The 18,356-nt window shown below is 39.9% G+C and overlaps 1 protein-coding gene across 2 annotated transcripts in view; it reads right to left on the reverse strand.

Annotated features, from left to right (window-relative positions):
- Positions 1–656: 656 nt before the first annotated feature.
- Positions 657–18,356, reverse strand: part of UBR1 (ubiquitin protein ligase E3 component n-recognin 1) — a 161,861-nt gene continuing 144,161 nt past the window's right edge. For both annotated transcript variants that reach the window (XM_024349144.3, XM_063794833.1), the window contains 4 exons: positions 15,771–15,848; positions 10,036–10,206; positions 8,023–8,124; positions 657–3,231 (listed from right to left, as the gene is read on the reverse strand). In XM_024349144.3, coding sequence (XP_024204912.1) covers positions 3,090–3,231; positions 8,023–8,124; positions 10,036–10,206; positions 15,771–15,848 — 493 coding nt within the window. In that variant the 3' untranslated portion in view covers positions 657–3,089. The remainder of the gene's footprint in view (positions 3,232–8,022; positions 8,125–10,035; positions 10,207–15,770; positions 15,849–18,356) is intronic.

Below are 18,356 nucleotides of genomic sequence, written 5' to 3' on the forward strand. Positions count from 1 at the left end.
TCTCGGCTCACTGCAAGCTCCGCCTCCTGGGTTCACGCCATTCTCCTACCTCAGCCACCTGAGTAGCTGGGACTACAGACGCCCGCCACCACGCCTGGCTAATTTTTTGTATTTTTAGTAGAGACGGGGTTTCACCGTGTTAGCCAGGATGGTCTTGATCTCCTGACCTCGTGATCCCCCCACTTCGGCCTCCCAAAGTCATGGGATTACAGGCTTGAGCCACTGCGCCCGGCCAGAACATTTCTATTATTGCAAAACTCTTCTGGATACTGCTACTCTAGACAGCTGTCTCCATATTAGAGCGTGCATACCCAAAAGGATGCAGATTGGATTGGAAGATATTTAAATATCTATTTCTATTTTTAACTGATTTTTAAATCTCCTTTTAAAGCTATGTTTTATAATTTGCATGATGTATTGGTAAAGCACTGCATATAGAATATAAAATATGTGTTATGTGTTTATATTCTATTTGGTACGCATGCTAAAAACTATTTATTGATGGAGTATATGGCTAAAAAGTTTGGAGACCCATGTATACTAAACACCTATGTCTTTTAAAACATTTGCCTCGGCTGACAAAGGTTTCAACTGGAGAGTCTTCCTAGCAGATTTTTATACTTCAAACCCAAATCCCCAAACATGAGAAGTCCGTATTTTTCTTTTTAAATATACACATATATTTTATTTTAAAAAGCACAAGAACATTATACAAGTTTTAAATTTACATTTTTGCAATAAAAGTTATCAATATATGCATTATTTGTATAACTTCATCATGGATGGAATTTGAATCAGTGGTATAAACATGTTGCAGTCACTAAATATAGATCATCATCACAGTGAACCAAAATGCATAGTTGTTATGAAATGACAAATGACCACTAAAAGGTGAACTCACAGCCCATACACCAATATAATAAATTAATTATACAGATATATTTTTCTTCACCATATCATTAAAATTCTCACTAGCCCCTTACCAAACATTAGAAAAACACAGTTCTGGAGCCATCCTGTTGAACCAGTGCCTTCACATACTACACTAAAGAAAATAAAGTGACTCAGTTGCTTGTTTGTAAGTAAACTTCATAAGCATAATTGTTTGCAATGATTAAGGTAAATCACTAGGACATTTGAACATAATGAGAAATCCCTGGGGCTTGGGGCAGCACTGAGACATACGCTCATCTACAGTGCAAAAATCTGAATCAATCTCAATCAGTGGAACGCAATATGAAATGGGTTCTTTGGCAGTAAAGGTCTGGCTGGCCATTGCCAGATAGTCCCTCTGTCCTCTTGAGAGCCTAACTCCAGAATTTATTAAGTTAATATAAAAAGGACTAAAAATAAAGTCAGTTTATCTTTGCTAAATTGGGGCCCATCTATTAGGGTAGAAGTCAGTATCTTCTGTTTCCTATTCTAGCCCAGATTTCCCAGTCAAACAATTCACTCAATACAATTATATAAGAAACAAACACACATGTTCAAATACTTTCATCATTCTGGCAAATCTGACAAACTGAATACTGAATTTCCTGATCCTTACCTGTTATTGTTACATATTGTTCACTAGACATGTATCTATTTATCCGGATACCTTCTGAATTGTAATTATTCAAGTAGAAAATCATGATTGTGATTCTGACGCCTGCTCATGCCAATCCCTTACTGCAAAATCCACTTTTCTTTACATAAAAGTACCAAAAAAATCTAGCCCCAAATGTGCATCACTAATCACTTAGCAAATATATTTTACTTGCTTGCCTTTGCTGAGCAAAAAGAAGGTAGGAAAACATTTACACACATATGTGAGACACTAATAGCCAAGGGCAAAATAAGATACAGTCTTTGAATGCATCTTTCAAGGTTCTAACATTACCCCAGAAACAACGTAAGTTAAAATGGAAGGTTTCCATTTATCTTCTGCTGTTTTATATCACAATCTCTTGATACAAAAAACAAAAGCCAGGAACCAAGAAGTCTATGCACAAATTCAGGAGAGCTCTATTATTTATAAACAAGATGGCTCAACCACAGCATGTTATAACAGGACACAGACTATTGATCACATGGCTTTTTTGGTGGTTTGTACTAGTCATAAAACCAGAGTTTATGAAAAGGTTGCACACAGACAACATCAAGGATTTGTCTTTTACAAAGATATAGAAGATTGCGGAATTGGTTTAAATCTGATTGTTCTAATTTACAGTTGTCATGATCCACTCATTGCGAGAATTTTCTCATCTTCATTCTACAGTTTTTACATCAGAATTACAAGAGGTTTCTGAGAGTCAAACAGGATGGTGCCACAATCTCCTTGCAGAATGAGATTTGCCTTTGGAAAATGTCAAGTATTATTTCAAAACTCAACAAAGCTACTGGTAGTCAGAGGTGAGAACTGCAAGCTCTTTGTACCGTCAGGAATGAATAACAAATACATTACCCTAACTTTTCTTGAGGCCTACAGTGAGAAAAAAGCTTTTCCATATTGGCAGAAATCATCCTCTGTCCACATAGAGATTGAGTTTAATTTGTGGTGATAGCAGCAGGTGGCACATTAGGGGTATTTCCTTAAAAGAGAAATAATAAAAAATTTATTTTTGGAATCTTTCTCAAGTATATTGCATGGTTTCTGCAATTCTTCTTTACCTGCAAGGAAGACTATCACAGATTATTAGAATTTTGTCAGTGATCCAATGTCAGTTGAACTAAACTTGGGGGGAAAACACCAAATACAAAATTGCGGAAGAGTTAACCAACATATAAAATGTCCACAACTGTTTGACGTGACTTCATCTACCAAGTGGATGAAATAAAATGAAATGAGACAAATTATGAAGGGGAATAAATTTCCTGGAAATACTAGCACATAAAACAGATTCATCTATGTCCTTTTTTCCTGTGAAGCATATGTTTGCTAATTGAAAGCAATACTCCATTAAGAAATATTTTATTGATGTAAGTGAACCTGGACATGGAGCAAAAGACCCTCCAATACTTTCCCAGCCCTCAGAAAGTTTTCCATAATTTTGAATCAGCCTTTACTACTGTCGTCATTTGTGATTGTCTTGAGGCAGAGTTGGAGCTCACAGTAACTGCCAGTTGAATCCAAATAACATCTGATTAGTCTCTTGGCTCCTAGCAATCTCTTCTATAATGCAGTGTTGTTGCCAGACCAAATGGAGCTTCCGATACCGCTCACGAGATAAATGAAGGGGGTTGCCCCTCCTTTAGGGAAAAAAGAAAAAACAACATGTAAGTTTGAATCTAGTAACTGCCACATCTTTATCGTCTAAATTAGTATGCACTCTTGAGATGTTCCTGGAGCCGGGAGGACTCACCAGCACAGGGCTTAAAAAGGGATATTTTCCCTTCACCATTGATCACTAAGAACTTGACAGGCTACTTAGCTAATAAAGCAGAAATGTACTCCTTGACCATTCATAAAATAGGTCAGGTATATTATGGCATTATGGGACCTCACTTAAATGGTCACTGAGGTTTATAACTTGAAGCAGCACTATTCTTTTTTGGTGGTTAGCTTGAATAGCTTTTTGGCTTCATATTGTTATCTAGCTTCAATTTATGATCTTTGCACAGTAGAGGTTAGGCCTGATGTATAACACTAGGCCCTAAAATTATATTTTGCTACTCAGAGATATTTGGTTGTAACTGTCCTTACGATACAAAAAACTGGCTGGTTATTAGCAAATAATTTAATAAAATAATTATACTTCAATTCTAGAGTTGCACAGTTTTTAACACTGTATAACAGCTAATCCAAAATGACTTAAGTCTGGCTATTGCCAGTAACGGAGAACTGTGAGATCCTAATTCCTTGAGACATTCAAGTCTCTCAGCTGGTTGGGGATTTTTTTTGTTTTTGTTTTTGTTTTTTGGAGATGGAGTTTCGCTCTGGAGTGCCGTGGTACGATCACGGCTCAGGGCAACCTCTGCCTTCCAGTTTCAAGCAATTCTCCTGCCTCAGCCTCCAGAGTAGCTGGGATTACAGGTGCCCGCCACGATACCTGGCTAATTGTTTTTGTATTTTTAGTAGAGACGGGGTTTCACAATGTTGGCCAGGCTAGTCTCGAACTCCTGACCTCGTGATCCGCCCGCCTCGGCCTCCCAAAGTGCTGGGATTACAGGCGTGAACCACCGCAGCCGCCTGGTTGGGGATTTTTAAACTGCCAAATTAATGTTAAAACTCTGCTTTGTACCCTTGTGGAACAACTAAGATTATTCTCAGTCATTAACTACTTTCACCACTCTGCTTTTCTCCCTAAACCTAAAGACAGGTCAAATGTCATCCCAATAAAAAGAAAGCTCTGTGTGATCCAAGGTCCCAAGCCCCATCTAATAAGCATATTCTTTCTGAGCAATATTTCAAAGGAACAAAATTTCAGTGAACCAAAAAGAGTTTATTGTAAGGAGGTCTAATCTTTATCTATATGTACTTTTGAGATCACTGTCAGTCTCCTCATTTTCATAAGTCATCAGTAGGACCCCAGTTCCTACCACCAGGGAAGGATACAGAAAAGTTCAGGATTCTAAATATTTTGTTAATGCTCAGAAGGAAAGAAGGCTGATATAGCTGGCTAATAAAAAGTCTCAGTTGGGTGCAGTGGCTCATGCCTGTAATCCCAGCACTTTGGGAGTCCAAGGTGGGCAGATCAACTGAGGTCAGGAGTTCGAGACCAGTCTGGCCAACACAGTAAAACCCCGTCACTATTAAAAATACAAAAAAAATTAGCCGGGTGTGGTGGTGCATGTCTGTAGTCCCAGCTACTTGGGAGGCTGAGGCAGGAGAATCGCTTGAACCCTGGAGGTAGACGTTGCAGCGAGCCGAGATCCAGCCTGGGTGACAGAGTGAGAGACTGTCTCAAAAAACAAAGAAAAAAAAAGTTTCAAGTATTGCAATGGAAACAATATCTCTAAACCAAACTTCATCACTGGACACTACAAACTTATACTATCAGTGTCAATCCTTTTAAGTAGTTCTGAAGAAAGGTTGATTACAAACAATAGAACACTGAAACATTAAGATGGCTGGTGTCTTTAAAAATTTTGGGGAAACACTACCTTCAAATTTTGGAGAAGTTGTTGAAAATTATGTGCTACAAGACAGGGATGCCCTCTCTCACCACTCCTATTCAACATAGTGTTGGAAGTTCTGGCCAGGGCAATTAGGCAGGAGAAGGAAATAAAGGGTATTCAATTAGGAAAAGAGGAAGTCAAATTGTCCCTGTTTGCAGATGACATGATTGTATATCTAGAAAACCCCATCGTCTCAGCCCAAAATCTCCTTAAGCTGATAGGCAACTTCAGCAAAGTCTCAGGATACAAAATCAATGTACAAAAATCACAAGCATTCTTATACACCAATAACAGACAAACAGAGAGCCAAATCATGAGTGAACTTCCATTCACAATTGCTTCAAAGAGAATAAAATACTTAGGAATCCAACTTACAAGGGACGTGAAGGACCTCTTCAAGGAGAACTACAAACCGCTGCTCAATGAAATAAAAGAGGATACAAACAAATGGAAGAACATTCCATGCTCATGGGTAGGAAGAATCAATATCGTGAAAATGGCCATACTGCCCAAGGTAATTTATAGATTCAATGCCATCCCCATCAAGCTACCAATGACTTTCTTCACAGAATTGGAAAAAACTACTTTAAAGTTCATATGGAACCAAAAAAGAGCCTGCATTGCCAAGTCAATCCTAAGCCAAAAGAACAAAGCTGGAGGCATCATGCTACCTGACTTCAAACCATACAAGGCTACAGTAACCAAAACAGCATGGTACTGGTACCAGAACAGAGATATAGATCAATGGAACAGAACAGAGCCCTCAGAAATAATGCCGCATACCTACAACTATCTGATCTTTGACAAACCTGAGAAAAACAAGCAATGGGGAAAGGATTCCCTATTTAATAAATGGTGCTGGGAAAACTGGCTAGCCATATGTAGAAAGCTGAAACTGGACCCCTTCCTTACATCTTATACAAAAATTAATTCAAGATGGATTAAAGACTTAAACGTTAGACCTAAAACCATAAAAACCCTAGAAGAAAACCTAGGCATTACCATTCAGGACATAGGCATGGGCAAGGACTTCATGTCTAAAACCCCAAAAGTAATGGCAACAAAAGGCAAAATTGACAAATAGGATCTAATTAAACTAAAGAGCTTCTGCACAGCAAAAGAAACTACCATCAGAGTGAACAGGCAACCTACAAAATGGGAGAAAATTTTCGCAACCTACTCATCTGACAAAGAGCTAATATCCAGAATCCACAATGAACTCAAACAAATTTACAAGAAAAAAACAAACAACCCCATCAAAAAGTGGGCGAAGGACATGAACAGACACTTCTCAAAAGAAGACATTTATGCAGCCAAAAAACACATGAAAAAATGCTCATCATCACTGGCCATCAGAGAAATGCAAATCAAAACCACAATGAGATACCACCTCACACTAGTTAGAATGGCAATCATTAAAAAGTCAGGAAACAACAGGTGCTGGAGAGGATGTGGAGAAATAGGAACACTTTTACACTGTTGGTGGGACTGTAAACTAGTTCAACCATTGTGGAAGTCAGTGTGGCGATTCCTCAAGGATCTAGAACTAGAAATACCATTTGACCCAGCCATCCCATTACTGGGTATATAACCAAAGGACTATAAATCATGCTGCTATAAAGACACATGCACACGTATGTTTATTGCGGGACTATTCACAATAGCAAAGACTTGGAACCAACCCAAATGTCCAACAATGATAGACTGGATTAAGAAAATGTGGCACATATACACCATGGAATACTATGCAGCCATAAAAAAGGATGAGTTCATGTCCTTTGTAGGGACATGGATGAAATTGGAAATCATCATTCTCAGTAAACTATTGCAAGGACAAAAAACCAAACACCATATGTTCTCACTCATAGGTGGGAATTGAACAATGAGAACACATGGACATAGGAAGGGGTACATCACACTCTGGGGACTGTTGTGGGGTGGGGGGAGGGGGGAGGGATAGCATTTGGAGATACACCTAATGCTAAATGATGAGTTAATGGGTGCAGCACACCAACATGGCACATGTATACATATGTAACTAACCTGCACATTGTGCACATGTATCCTAAAACTTAAAGTATAATAATAATAAAATAAAATAAAAAAAAAGAAAATTATGTGCTAAAGAATGACATCATATTTTTTTAAATTTGAAGCCATTTAAAAGATAGCTCTCGGCCGGGCATGGTGGCTCATGCCTGTAATCCCAGCACTTTGGGAGGCTGAGGTGGGTAGATCACTTGAGGTCAGGAATTCCAGACCAGCCTGGCCAAGATGGTGAAACCCTGCCTCTACTAAAAATACAAAAATTAGCTGGGCATGGTGGCGCATGCCTGTAGTCCCAGCTACTCGGGAGGCTGAGGTGGGAGATTCACTTGAACCCAGGAGGCAGAGGTTGCAGTGAGCTGAGATAGCGCCACTGCACTGTAGCCTGGGTGAAACAGGGAGACTCTGTCTCCCAAAATAAATAAATAAATAAATAATAAAAATAAAAAGTAGCTCTCAATTACTTTTTTTTTTTTTTTAGACAGAATCTCCCTCTGTTGCCCAGGCTGGAGTGCAGTGGGCGATCTTGGCTCACTGCAACCTCCTGGGTTCAAGTGATTCTCCTACCTCAGCCTCCCAAGTAGCTGCGATTACAGGCATGCACCACCATGCCCAGCTAATTTTTGTATTTTTAGTAGCGACGGGTTTTCACCATGTTGGCCAGGCTGGTCTCAAACTCCTGGCCGCAAATGATCTGCCTGCTTCGGCCTCCCAAAGTGCTAGGAATACAGGTATAAGCCACGGTGTCTGGCCTCAATTACCTTTTGTGATTAAAGAACTATTACCGTTTACATACAATAATGTGACTGAAATAGAAAACAATCAATATAAAAGAGAACTTATTGAAACCTTCCTATTATAAAAAAAAAATCTTACTTCAGGCCAGGGTCTGTTTCTCCATATTCATCCAAGTAAGGAGCTGGATAGGCACAGCCTCTGGCTTTACCTTCAACCAGGACCACTCGGCATTCTCTGATTCTGAAAGAGAAAATCAATAGGAAATATGGTTAAGTGTATGTGTGCAAATGATAGGCACTGCATCAATGTTAACCTAGAGAAAAGACGTGGCCAATATCTGTTAGATATTCAGTAAAAAGACAATATAAACAGACAAATAGACTAAATTATGTTTTGTCTAAATAAAAGAGAACTCTTATTGCTATTTCTGTTGAAGCTATAGAAAAGGAGCAGTGGATTTGGTGAAATGAGATCATTTATACTGACGGAATCTGTTGAAGGGAGGAAACTGTCCTACTTCAGCCACAGACACCTTGGAAAATGGTGGCTGGGGTTGTTTCTATTCTAATTCCTGACACAACCTGGAGAGGGGAGGGAACCTCACAGAAGAACAGAATCACATCTCCTAGTCTGATAACCTCAAGCCAGACAGAATATCAACTAGGGAAGTATGCCAGCTTTTCTGGTTAGAGCTGGCCTGAAACACTGCAGATTAGAAAGAGCCACTACCACCCTGAAGGCACCTGGGACTTTTATGTCTCTTGGGAAATAGACATAAAAAAGGCTTGCGTACACATATATGGGGGATAAGTACTTTACAGATAAATTATAAAATAAACAGCTGGGATAAGGTAATGGGTTTACTTGCTGTGGGTTCCCTAAAAATAGGTGTTGGGGTTTGGCTTCCATACATTCTTTCCCCTTGGTTCAAAAGATGCCTATGAACAATGATTACATATTTCACAGTTAGAAAGACATTTGGCTTTATGTAACAGAAACTGTGTTACATGAGGAGAGTGGAAAGAAAAAGGATATATATCCACTTTGAATTTTATTTCCCTGAAGGCAACTTAAACTCTTCTTTCATAAATATAAGTGACTATTTTTCTTTTTTTTCCCAGATAGAGTCTTGCTCTGTCAACCAGGCTGGAGTGCAGTGGTGTAATCTCGGCTTACTGCAACCTCCACCTCCCAGGTTCAAGCGAATTCTCCTGCCTCAACCTTCTGAGTAGCTTGGATTACAGGCATGCGCCACCACGCCCAGCTAATGTTTGTCTTCTTAGCAGAGATGGGGTTTCACCACGTTGGCCAGGCTGGTCTTGAACTCCTGACCTTGTGATCTACCTGCCTCGGGCCTCCCAAAGTGTTGGGATTAAAGGCGAGAGCCACCGCGCCCGGCCATAAGTGACTATTTTTCTATCCTCAATCTTTTGCTGAAAGACCAGGAGAAATGGTGGGTTGATAGATGAAATAAAGATATCACAGGACAATCTAAAGTAAAAATTTACATGTACTTTTTTTTTTGATAGAGGATCTCACTCTGTTGCCCAGGCTAGAATGCAATGGCACGATCATGGCCTTGAACTCCCAGGCTCAAGCAGCCCATCCACCTCAGCCTCTCAAGTAGCTGGGACTACAGCCATGTGCTACCATGCCTGGCTAATTTTTTATAGAGATGGGGGTCTCACCATGCTGCCCAGGCTGATCTTGAACTCCTGACCTCAAGTGATCCTCTTGCCTCAGCCTCCCAAAGTGCTGGGATTATAGGCATAAGTCACTGTGCCTGGCCTACATGTACCTTTTGTTTATTTTTATTTATTTTAAAGAGCTCATCTTCCAGGAAGAGTACTTTTTAAATACAAGTTTTAGGACTTGAAGTTCTTTCATTATACCTGAGTATTATATAATACCAGAGCAATTAATACAAACTCTATCCTATTTAAGATTTTCCATAAATAATGGAAATGTGAACAGAAACTTATTCTTTTTTCACAGTATCTTCTCAAATGCAATTTCATGTCAATAACAGGTTAATACTCTAACTTCTGATTGATTATTTGCTATCAACACACTGTCCCACCATAGTGACCCCCAGATTGGATCCAGATTCCTTAAGTTCATCATGAAGCTTCCAGAACACTCACTACTCACTTTAGGAAAATGCAGACTCCGGCTCCACAGTGAAGTGCATGAAAAATGCAAGCTCCAACCTCTTCCCCATTCACAATTTCCTGGCAGCAAATGTTCTGAGAACATAGTATAGCCCCACAGAAAAGGCAGAGGACAGGATGCTTTCGCTCATCATCTGCAGACCGTGGGCACCTCAAAACAGAAGAAAACATTTAGAGAATGGTGGAAAAACAAAACAAAACAAATAAGTACCATATATCCTGTTAGCAATCAAGCATGTTTTCATCACTGACCCCTTTCCAGCAAGGAAGCTCTTAAAACACAAGGAAACATTTAATTAGCTAATTCCTCTTTAATATGCCCCCTAAAAGGGCTTCATGGAAAATCTTCCAATTAATCCATAGTAAGAAAATCTATATTACATAAATGGTGTCCTGATAATTCTCATAAAGTATGGTGGTTGAATATGCCTTGTGATTGAGATTCACTGATAGACTCCAGTCTTCATCTGACATGCCCAATTTACAGTTACCTGCCTCCTCTGTATTGTGTTAGTCAAGCTTGTGTCTTCGATGTTGAAGGAATATGACCTTGTAAGTATGCAATTGTTTAAAAGAAAAAAAATTACAATTTACAGTAAGGGTCCAAACACATTCCCCCCATTTCTTTTCTTTTCTTTTTTTTTTTGAGACAGTCTTGCTCTGTCACCCAGGCTGGAGTGCAATGGCATGATCTCGGCTCACTGCAACCTCGGCCTCCCCAGTCCAAGCAATTCTCCTGCCTCAGCCTCCCGAGTAGCTGGGACTGAAATGAGAGATTGTAGCCTTTGAGTTGGCCCAGCCTTCCATCTGGGAATCACAGTAAGTCTTAGGAAGGAAAAAGTGATAGTGCTGACTTGCTTGAGTCAACTAGTGTTTTATGATGAGACCATTTTACATAGTATGCTGGAGGCGTGCTATAATGCCCCACCAAGGGGGATAATGGTTATCTTTTAAAAAGGAGTTTCCCATGCCCCTCCCATCTATGCTGTACACTGAACACAATGGGAAATATCAAATTCCTTAATTTGGGAAGTAGAAGATAAATGCAACCGAAGGAGAGATCCAACTAGGCCCACACTGGGGTCGGAATAAAGAAGATCAGAAAGAATCTCCAATAGGGTACTGACAGCCTTTTTTCTGATCCCCAGTTTCTCAGTCAGGATAAAAAACAAAACAAAAAACACCTGTCTCCATAGGAGCAGAGGGACTCTGCGCATAGGATGAGAGGACTATTTTCACTTCCAGGAGGTTGCTCCAGAACATAATTATAGCCCTTTTTGGATAAAGCCAACATCTTCTTTCATCTTTAACACAGGATGGCTGAGTCTGAGTCATTAGACATCCTACAGAGGAAAAGCTGGGAGGGAGCCTAAAGTATATGACTGAGCAGCCACCCTCCAACACTAGGGATGGTTCTGTCTTATGGAAATTGGTGGTGACAATAAAACTGGAAGAGATCATAGGATTGATTTTCATTCTTATGTGAAATCATAAGTAGTAATATCATCCAGAAGGATCCTCATTGTGATTAATAAAGACCAACACTCTCCACAGATCCTCCGAGGAGCCAACAACTTGATATTCTTTTTTTTTTTTTTTTTTTTGAGACAGGGTCTGGCTCTGTCACCCAGGCTGAAGTCCAGTGGCACAGTCACGGCTCACTGCTGCCTCAACCTCCTCGGCTCAAGTGATCTTCTCTCCTCAGCATCCCGAGTAGCTGAGACTACAGGCACATGCCACCAAGCCTAGCTAATTATTTTGTATTTTTTGTAGAGACAGGGTCTCCCCAAGTTGCCCAGGCTGGTCTTGAACTCCTGAGTTCAAGAGATTCACCCACCTCAGCCTCCCAAAGTGCTGGGGTTACAGACATGAGCCACTGTACTCAGCCAACCTGGTATTCTTAATGCCTGGAAGATAATATCTATTCACCAGGCTTTTGTGGTAGCAATGTAGCCCCAAGATTAGGAGTATTACTGAATTTAGAGATGGATGCAATCTTTGAAATTAATTAGCTAATTGTTTGAGGGCTGAAAGGTAAAGTGACCCAACCATTCCTTTAGATGATTGACTAGAAAGGGAGCTAGAACAGGAAGGTCAATTTTATCCTGTAACAGTGGCTAGGGTGTGAGCTACTGAAGACCCTATTGGGCCAGTTAACTTCCCCAACTTCATGGCTTAAAACAATGGTTATAACTAGATAAGAGAATTTCCTGAGTCATTCCGCAGGGCAGTGATTCTCAGAGCGAGTCAAAGAGGGGCTCTTTAAGACCTCAAATGATCTTTTATTTTTTGAGACAGTCTTACTCTGTTGCCCAGGCTGAAGTGCAGTGGTGTGACCTCAGCTCACTGCAACCTGTGCCTGCACGTTGAAGTGACTCTCGTGCCTCAGCCTCCTGAGTAGCTGGAACTACAGGATGCGCCAACATACCTGGCTAATTTTTTTTGTATTTTTAGTAGAGATAGCATTTTGCCATGTTGGCCAGGCTGGTCTCAAACTCTTGGCCTTTAGTAATCTGCCCGCCTTGGCTTCCCAAAATGTTGGGATTACAGGCATAATCCACTGCACCTGGCCTCAAAATAACCTTAAACCGGCCAGGTGCGGTGGCTCACGCCTGTAATCCCAGCACTTTGAGAGGCTGAAGTGGGTGGATCACGAGATCAGGAGTTCAAGATCAGCCTGGCCAAGATGGTGAAACCCTGCCTCTACTAAAAATACAAAAATTAGCCAGGAGTGGTGGCGGGTGCCTGTAATCCCAGCTACTCGGAAGGCTGAGGCAGAGAATTGCTTGAACCCAGGAGGCAGAGGCTGCAGTGAACTGATACCGTGCCACTGCACTCCAGCTTGGGCAACAGAGCGAGACTCTGTCTCAAAAACAAAACAAAACAAAACAAAAACAAATTTAAACTGCACTCCTTTTTTTTGGTTCCTTCAAATGACAGCAAGTTATTTCACATATGACTGAGGACTACTACATGAAAGCAGTTAATTATGACTACTAACTGCTATCCTTAAAACAAAATGTAAGAGTTACGTGTATTTACTGAGATCTTGAATTAATTTAAGTATTTTACTAAAAAGTCTGGCTGCTGCATAATGCTTAGTAATATTACAAAACTCTTAAAGGAGCTTTGGAATTCTTGCAATTTGGAAAAAGGATGATTACTTACTAGTAAATCAATAAAGTCTTGAATAGGCTTTGTTTTTCAGGCTACTGAGATTCTTGTCTTTTAATTACAAGTTACTACTTGTTACATGTCATCATTATCAATGTGGTTTGCTATGGGAGGTGATATGATGCCTCCTGAGTATCCAGAATACATAGTTACATCAACAGAAGTTTTGGCTTAGTATTTTCAAGACATAATGCATTATGATTCAAATATGAAGTATTCACCCCCCAATGGTGAAAGCAGATGTGAATATAATTCCTCCATTCAGTGACATCTCACTGGTGGTGGTCATGATTCATGCTACTCAAATAACTTACAACATATTATAGCAAGGTAAGCATAATAAGACACAAAATTATGTTTAAGCTACAGGACATTATTTTATCATGTAGACACATGTTTAGGCTTATGCTCTTACAGAAGTAACTAATAGGTAACTCACACACAATGTTAAAAATGAGTACCTGTATATTGTTAACCTATTTTGTTTTCACCAGTCTTTGTTATCATCCAGTTCTTTTTCCACTTGAAATTATCAGTGAAAGGGGTGAAAGAGATACAAAAGTTTGGGAACCACTGCTTTAGAGTGGTTTGATTGAGGTGGGGGGATGGTGCCAAAAAAGCCTAAGCGGGTGTACTCCACTCTTCAAGCTTGAACCTGAGTCACGATGCTATTACCTGTTCTGCTGTTTAATGGACTTCCATGTAAGATTTTGTTTAATAAGAGTTCTTGTGGCTTAAAAAACAACAACAACAAAAGATTAAGGAGTGATATCATAGAAAATGGTAGCTCCAGAAATCAGTCACTCTAATGAAACAACTGTTGAGCCAGCAAGAACTGCCTGAGGCAACATTTTTTTTCTTTTGAGACATAGTCTCATTCACTCTGTCACCCAGGCTGGAGTGCAGTGGCACGATCTCGGCTCACTGCAACTTCTGCCTCCTGGGTTCAAGTGATTCTCACGCCTCAGCCTCCCAAGTAGCTGGGATTACAGGTGTGCACCACCACACCCGGCTAATTTTTGTATTTTTAGCAGAGGCAGAGGCGGAGTTTCACCATGTTGGCCAGGCTGGCCTTGAACTCCTGACCTCAAATTATCCACCCACCATGGCCTCCCAAAGTGCTGGGATTACAGGCATGAGCCACTGTGCCCAGCCTGAAGCAACATTTTGGAACTCTGGAGCCTGGGGAAATACTTGCAGCATCCAGGGGAATGCTTAATAAAGGAAGAAGCTGGCATTTTGTGTAGTGGCTAGCATCCTCTATCCCCCAGTGCCACGGCAGGTAGCCATGGGGATGATGGCTTGTTTTTCTGGTGTGGCTTGCTTGTGTCAGGGTAGGCAATAGAGACGTCTTCCAAAAATTGAGGCTGTATGTTTAGATCTCTCTGGTGGTTCACTGAGGGGCCAGCAAGGATGTGAGAAAAAAGGCGCCCTCACACATTGCTGGTTGGGACGTAAAATGGTGCAACCACTGTGGAAAACAGTTTGCAGCTCCTCAAAAAGTTAAACACAAAATTACCATATGACTCAGCAATTCCACTCCTGGGCATACATCCAAAAGAAATGAAAACTTTATGTCCACAAAGAAACTTGTAGATGAGTATTTTTTTTAGTAGCATTATCTGTAATAGTCAAAAGGGGGAAACAACCTAAATGCCCATCTATGGATGAAGGAATAAACAAACTCTTATATATACATACAATGGAATATTATTTAGTCAAAAAAGGAAAAAAGTAATGACATATGCTACGACTCGGATAAATATTAAAGACATGCTAAGTGAAAGAAGCCAAACACAAAAGGTCATATATTGTATGATTCCTTTCATATAATATATCCAGAATAGGCAAATCCATAGAGACAGAAAGTAGATTACAGATTACCATAGGGTACGGGATGAGGGGAATAAGAAGTGATTAGTGAGTACAAGGTGACGAAAAAGTTTGCAAACTAAAGAGGTGGTGATTGTACAACATTTTGAATACATTAAATGCCACTGAACTGTACACTTTATCATGGTTCATTGCATGTTATGTGGATTTCCCCTCAACTTAAAAAAAATTGACAACCACTGTTATGAAGGATACTCAGAGGTCACCGCTATAAAAGGAAATTTGTGGCCAGGTGCAGTGGCTCATGCCTGTAATCCCAACATTTTGGGAGGCCAATGGGTAGGAGGATCACTTGAGCCCAGGAGTTCGAGACCAGCCTGGGCAACATAACGAAACCTTGTCTCTATGAAAAATTTAAAAAATTAGCAGGGCATGGTGGCGCCTGCCTGTAGTTTCACTACTTGGGAGATTGAGATGGGAAGAGCTCAGGAGTTTGAGGCTGCAGTGAGCTATAGTCAAATCACTGCACTCCAGCCTGGGCAACAGAGCAAGATCCTGTCTAAAAAACAAACAAACAAAACCAAAAAAACCCAAACCAAAACAAACAAAAAAACAAAAACAAGGAAGTGTGTTAGTTATGGCATATACCAATTGCGAGTTCAGAAAATGATTTAAAATTACACACATATATATACACACTCTCCTTACCTGAAATGAGAAGCTTGATTCAGGAGGCAGCTATAGTCATCAGGAAGCTCTATCAAACTATTTCTTTTTCTAGGGTACCTACAATGTAATTTAAAAGGCAATTTTATTTTAGAGTAAATAAACCCAGATCAAAAACTGCCCAAAGTGATAGAAGAATGTCTTAAAAATAACAAAAGGATCTACACTTGCAATCCAAAGTAATTCCCACTGTTGACTTGATCAAATCCAAACTTCTCAGCCTATAATTCCAAATCTTTCATCAGCTGGATTCCTTTCCAAACTTAACTTCCACTAGTTTCTAGGACTAAACTGTTATAGCTAGATTTCTGTACTGTATAGGGAAGTAACATAAAGTAGTAGTTAAGAACACAGCCTTTGAAATTAGAGCTGGTTACAAATCCTAAATTCTCTGACACTTCACAAGTCTTTGAACCTAAGCCTGTATTTCCCTGTCTGTAAACTAGGGATAAAATATACCATACTCCAATCATGGGGCCACCGTCAAATCAGGTTCTGGGGAAGGGAGGGAGAGAAACATTACATTAAATGAACTTATCAATTAAAAGGCTAATATTGATTTAAGAAATGTCAAATTAAATATGAATATTAGCATTAAGGAAACATATAGAGCGGTTGAGGACTAAATGAGATACTGAAGTAAAACACAATATACTTAGTACTTAATACATGCTTGCAAATGTTACTCATTCTCACCAAACTAGATACAATAAAAGCCTTGCTTGCATGTATTGGGGAAGATCATCTGAATAATGTGAAATTCTCTCCTCAAACCCCAGTCAATCAACCAATCAACCAATTTATTGATTTATTTATTGGAGGCAGAGACTCACTCTATCCCTCAGGCTGGAGTGCAATGGTGCAATCTCGGCTCACTGCAACGTCCGCGTCCTGGGTTCAAGCGATTCTCATGCCTCAGGCTCCTGAGTAGCTGGGATTACAGGCGCCTGCCACCATGCCCAGCTATTTTTTGTATTTTTACTAGAGATGGGGTTTCGTCATGTTGGTCAGGCTGGTCTCGAACTCCTGACCTCAGGTGATCCGCCCACCTTGGCCTCCCAAAGTGCTGGGATTACAGGTGTGAGCCACGGCGCCTGGCCCCAATCAATTTAAATTCTGTAATTCTTTTCATCTTCAATTCAGTTGTCTATATTTAGTACAACCATAACATTTATTTGGCAAACCTAGACACTTTTTGGTTTGTTTTTTTAGAGACAGTATTCACTGTGTTGCCCAGGCTGGCCTTGAACTCCTAGGCTCAAGCAATACTCCTGTCTCAGGCTCCTGAGTAGCTGGGACTACAGGTGCATGCCACTGTGCCTGGCTTAAATTTTATAATTATTTCTATACTCAGCTAAAAATGATCTCTAAGACTAACCTTGCCTCATTAACAATCTTTTCCTCTTTAAATTTCTATAGCACTAATGGTATATTCCATACATCATTATACTTTATGTTATAATGTCTTAAGTTTTATGTTCATAACTAGATTGTAGATGACTCATGACCAAAAGCTATGTTACCTCTTTTAAATTTTCCAGAGTATTTCAGTACCATGCTGGGTAAATAGCAGATGTATAAAAGGTGTACAGTGAATTGAAATAAAGGAAAAATTGTGTGAGATTAACAGTCCAAAAATATGTATTCATATCTTAAACTTTTCTTTTTTCTCTACTCGAAGATCTTTTCTTAGTGATGTGACTCCTACTGCATCTGAGCACAGAGGCTGGATCTATTATCACTAAATCTCTAAAGATGTGTTACAAGTGAAAGCAGCATATGCACATGTACAGTGGAGGTGAAAGGAGCTCCAGGGTGAGAGAAGATGAGAAAAGGCGGCAAATGTACACTGTCTTGAGGTTGGCTTTATCCACAGGAAAATGGTACTAGTGTTGGTATTTAAAGCTGGGAGTCAATTCCTCCACTTGTTTATAGATGTGATTCAAGTGAGTAAAATTAGACACCATATACAATACCAGTCAGGCCCTCGGAGGGGATACAAAGACAATAAGCATGCAGTTCTTATTCGTCAGTTATTCTGGGTGCAAACAAGTGGACATTTATGAGAGAGACTATATTAGGGGAGGCTTCATGGAGGAGGTGGCATTTAAATTAGTACTTAAGAAAGAAGTAGATTTTGTTAGAGACAACTTAAGGGAGATAAGAGGGCTGAAGAAAAGTTTTTGGGGTAGTTTCTAAGGACACAGGAAGGAAAAAGGATATAGTTCTATGTATCTCTTGCTTTATTCTAACAAAAAAAATCAAAAACAAAAGTGGCTTATAGAAATATTGTAAACCACTACCTTTTGAAGTTAATACACCAGCAGCTCCATGTTGCCTCCTCCACCTTTGCCTTTTGACAGGTATGTGCTAGCTTAAAAAAGATTCTCTTAAGAGGAACTGCTGGCTTCTAATAATCTAAGAGGAAAAGGACAGCCACTCCAAGAAAAAAACATTTGTAGGAAGAATCTGATTTCTGGCAAAGACCTAACAGAAATCAGGAACACTGTACTGAGTGAGAATGAAGAAAGCAGACTAGAAACTATGGTCAACAAATCAACTACTTTA

The sequence above is a fragment of the Pan troglodytes genome, chromosome 16, assembly GCF_028858775.2.
Source record: "Pan troglodytes isolate AG18354 chromosome 16, NHGRI_mPanTro3-v2.0_pri, whole genome shotgun sequence".
In the NCBI taxonomy this organism is placed as follows: Eukaryota; Metazoa; Chordata; class Mammalia; order Primates; family Hominidae; genus Pan; species Pan troglodytes.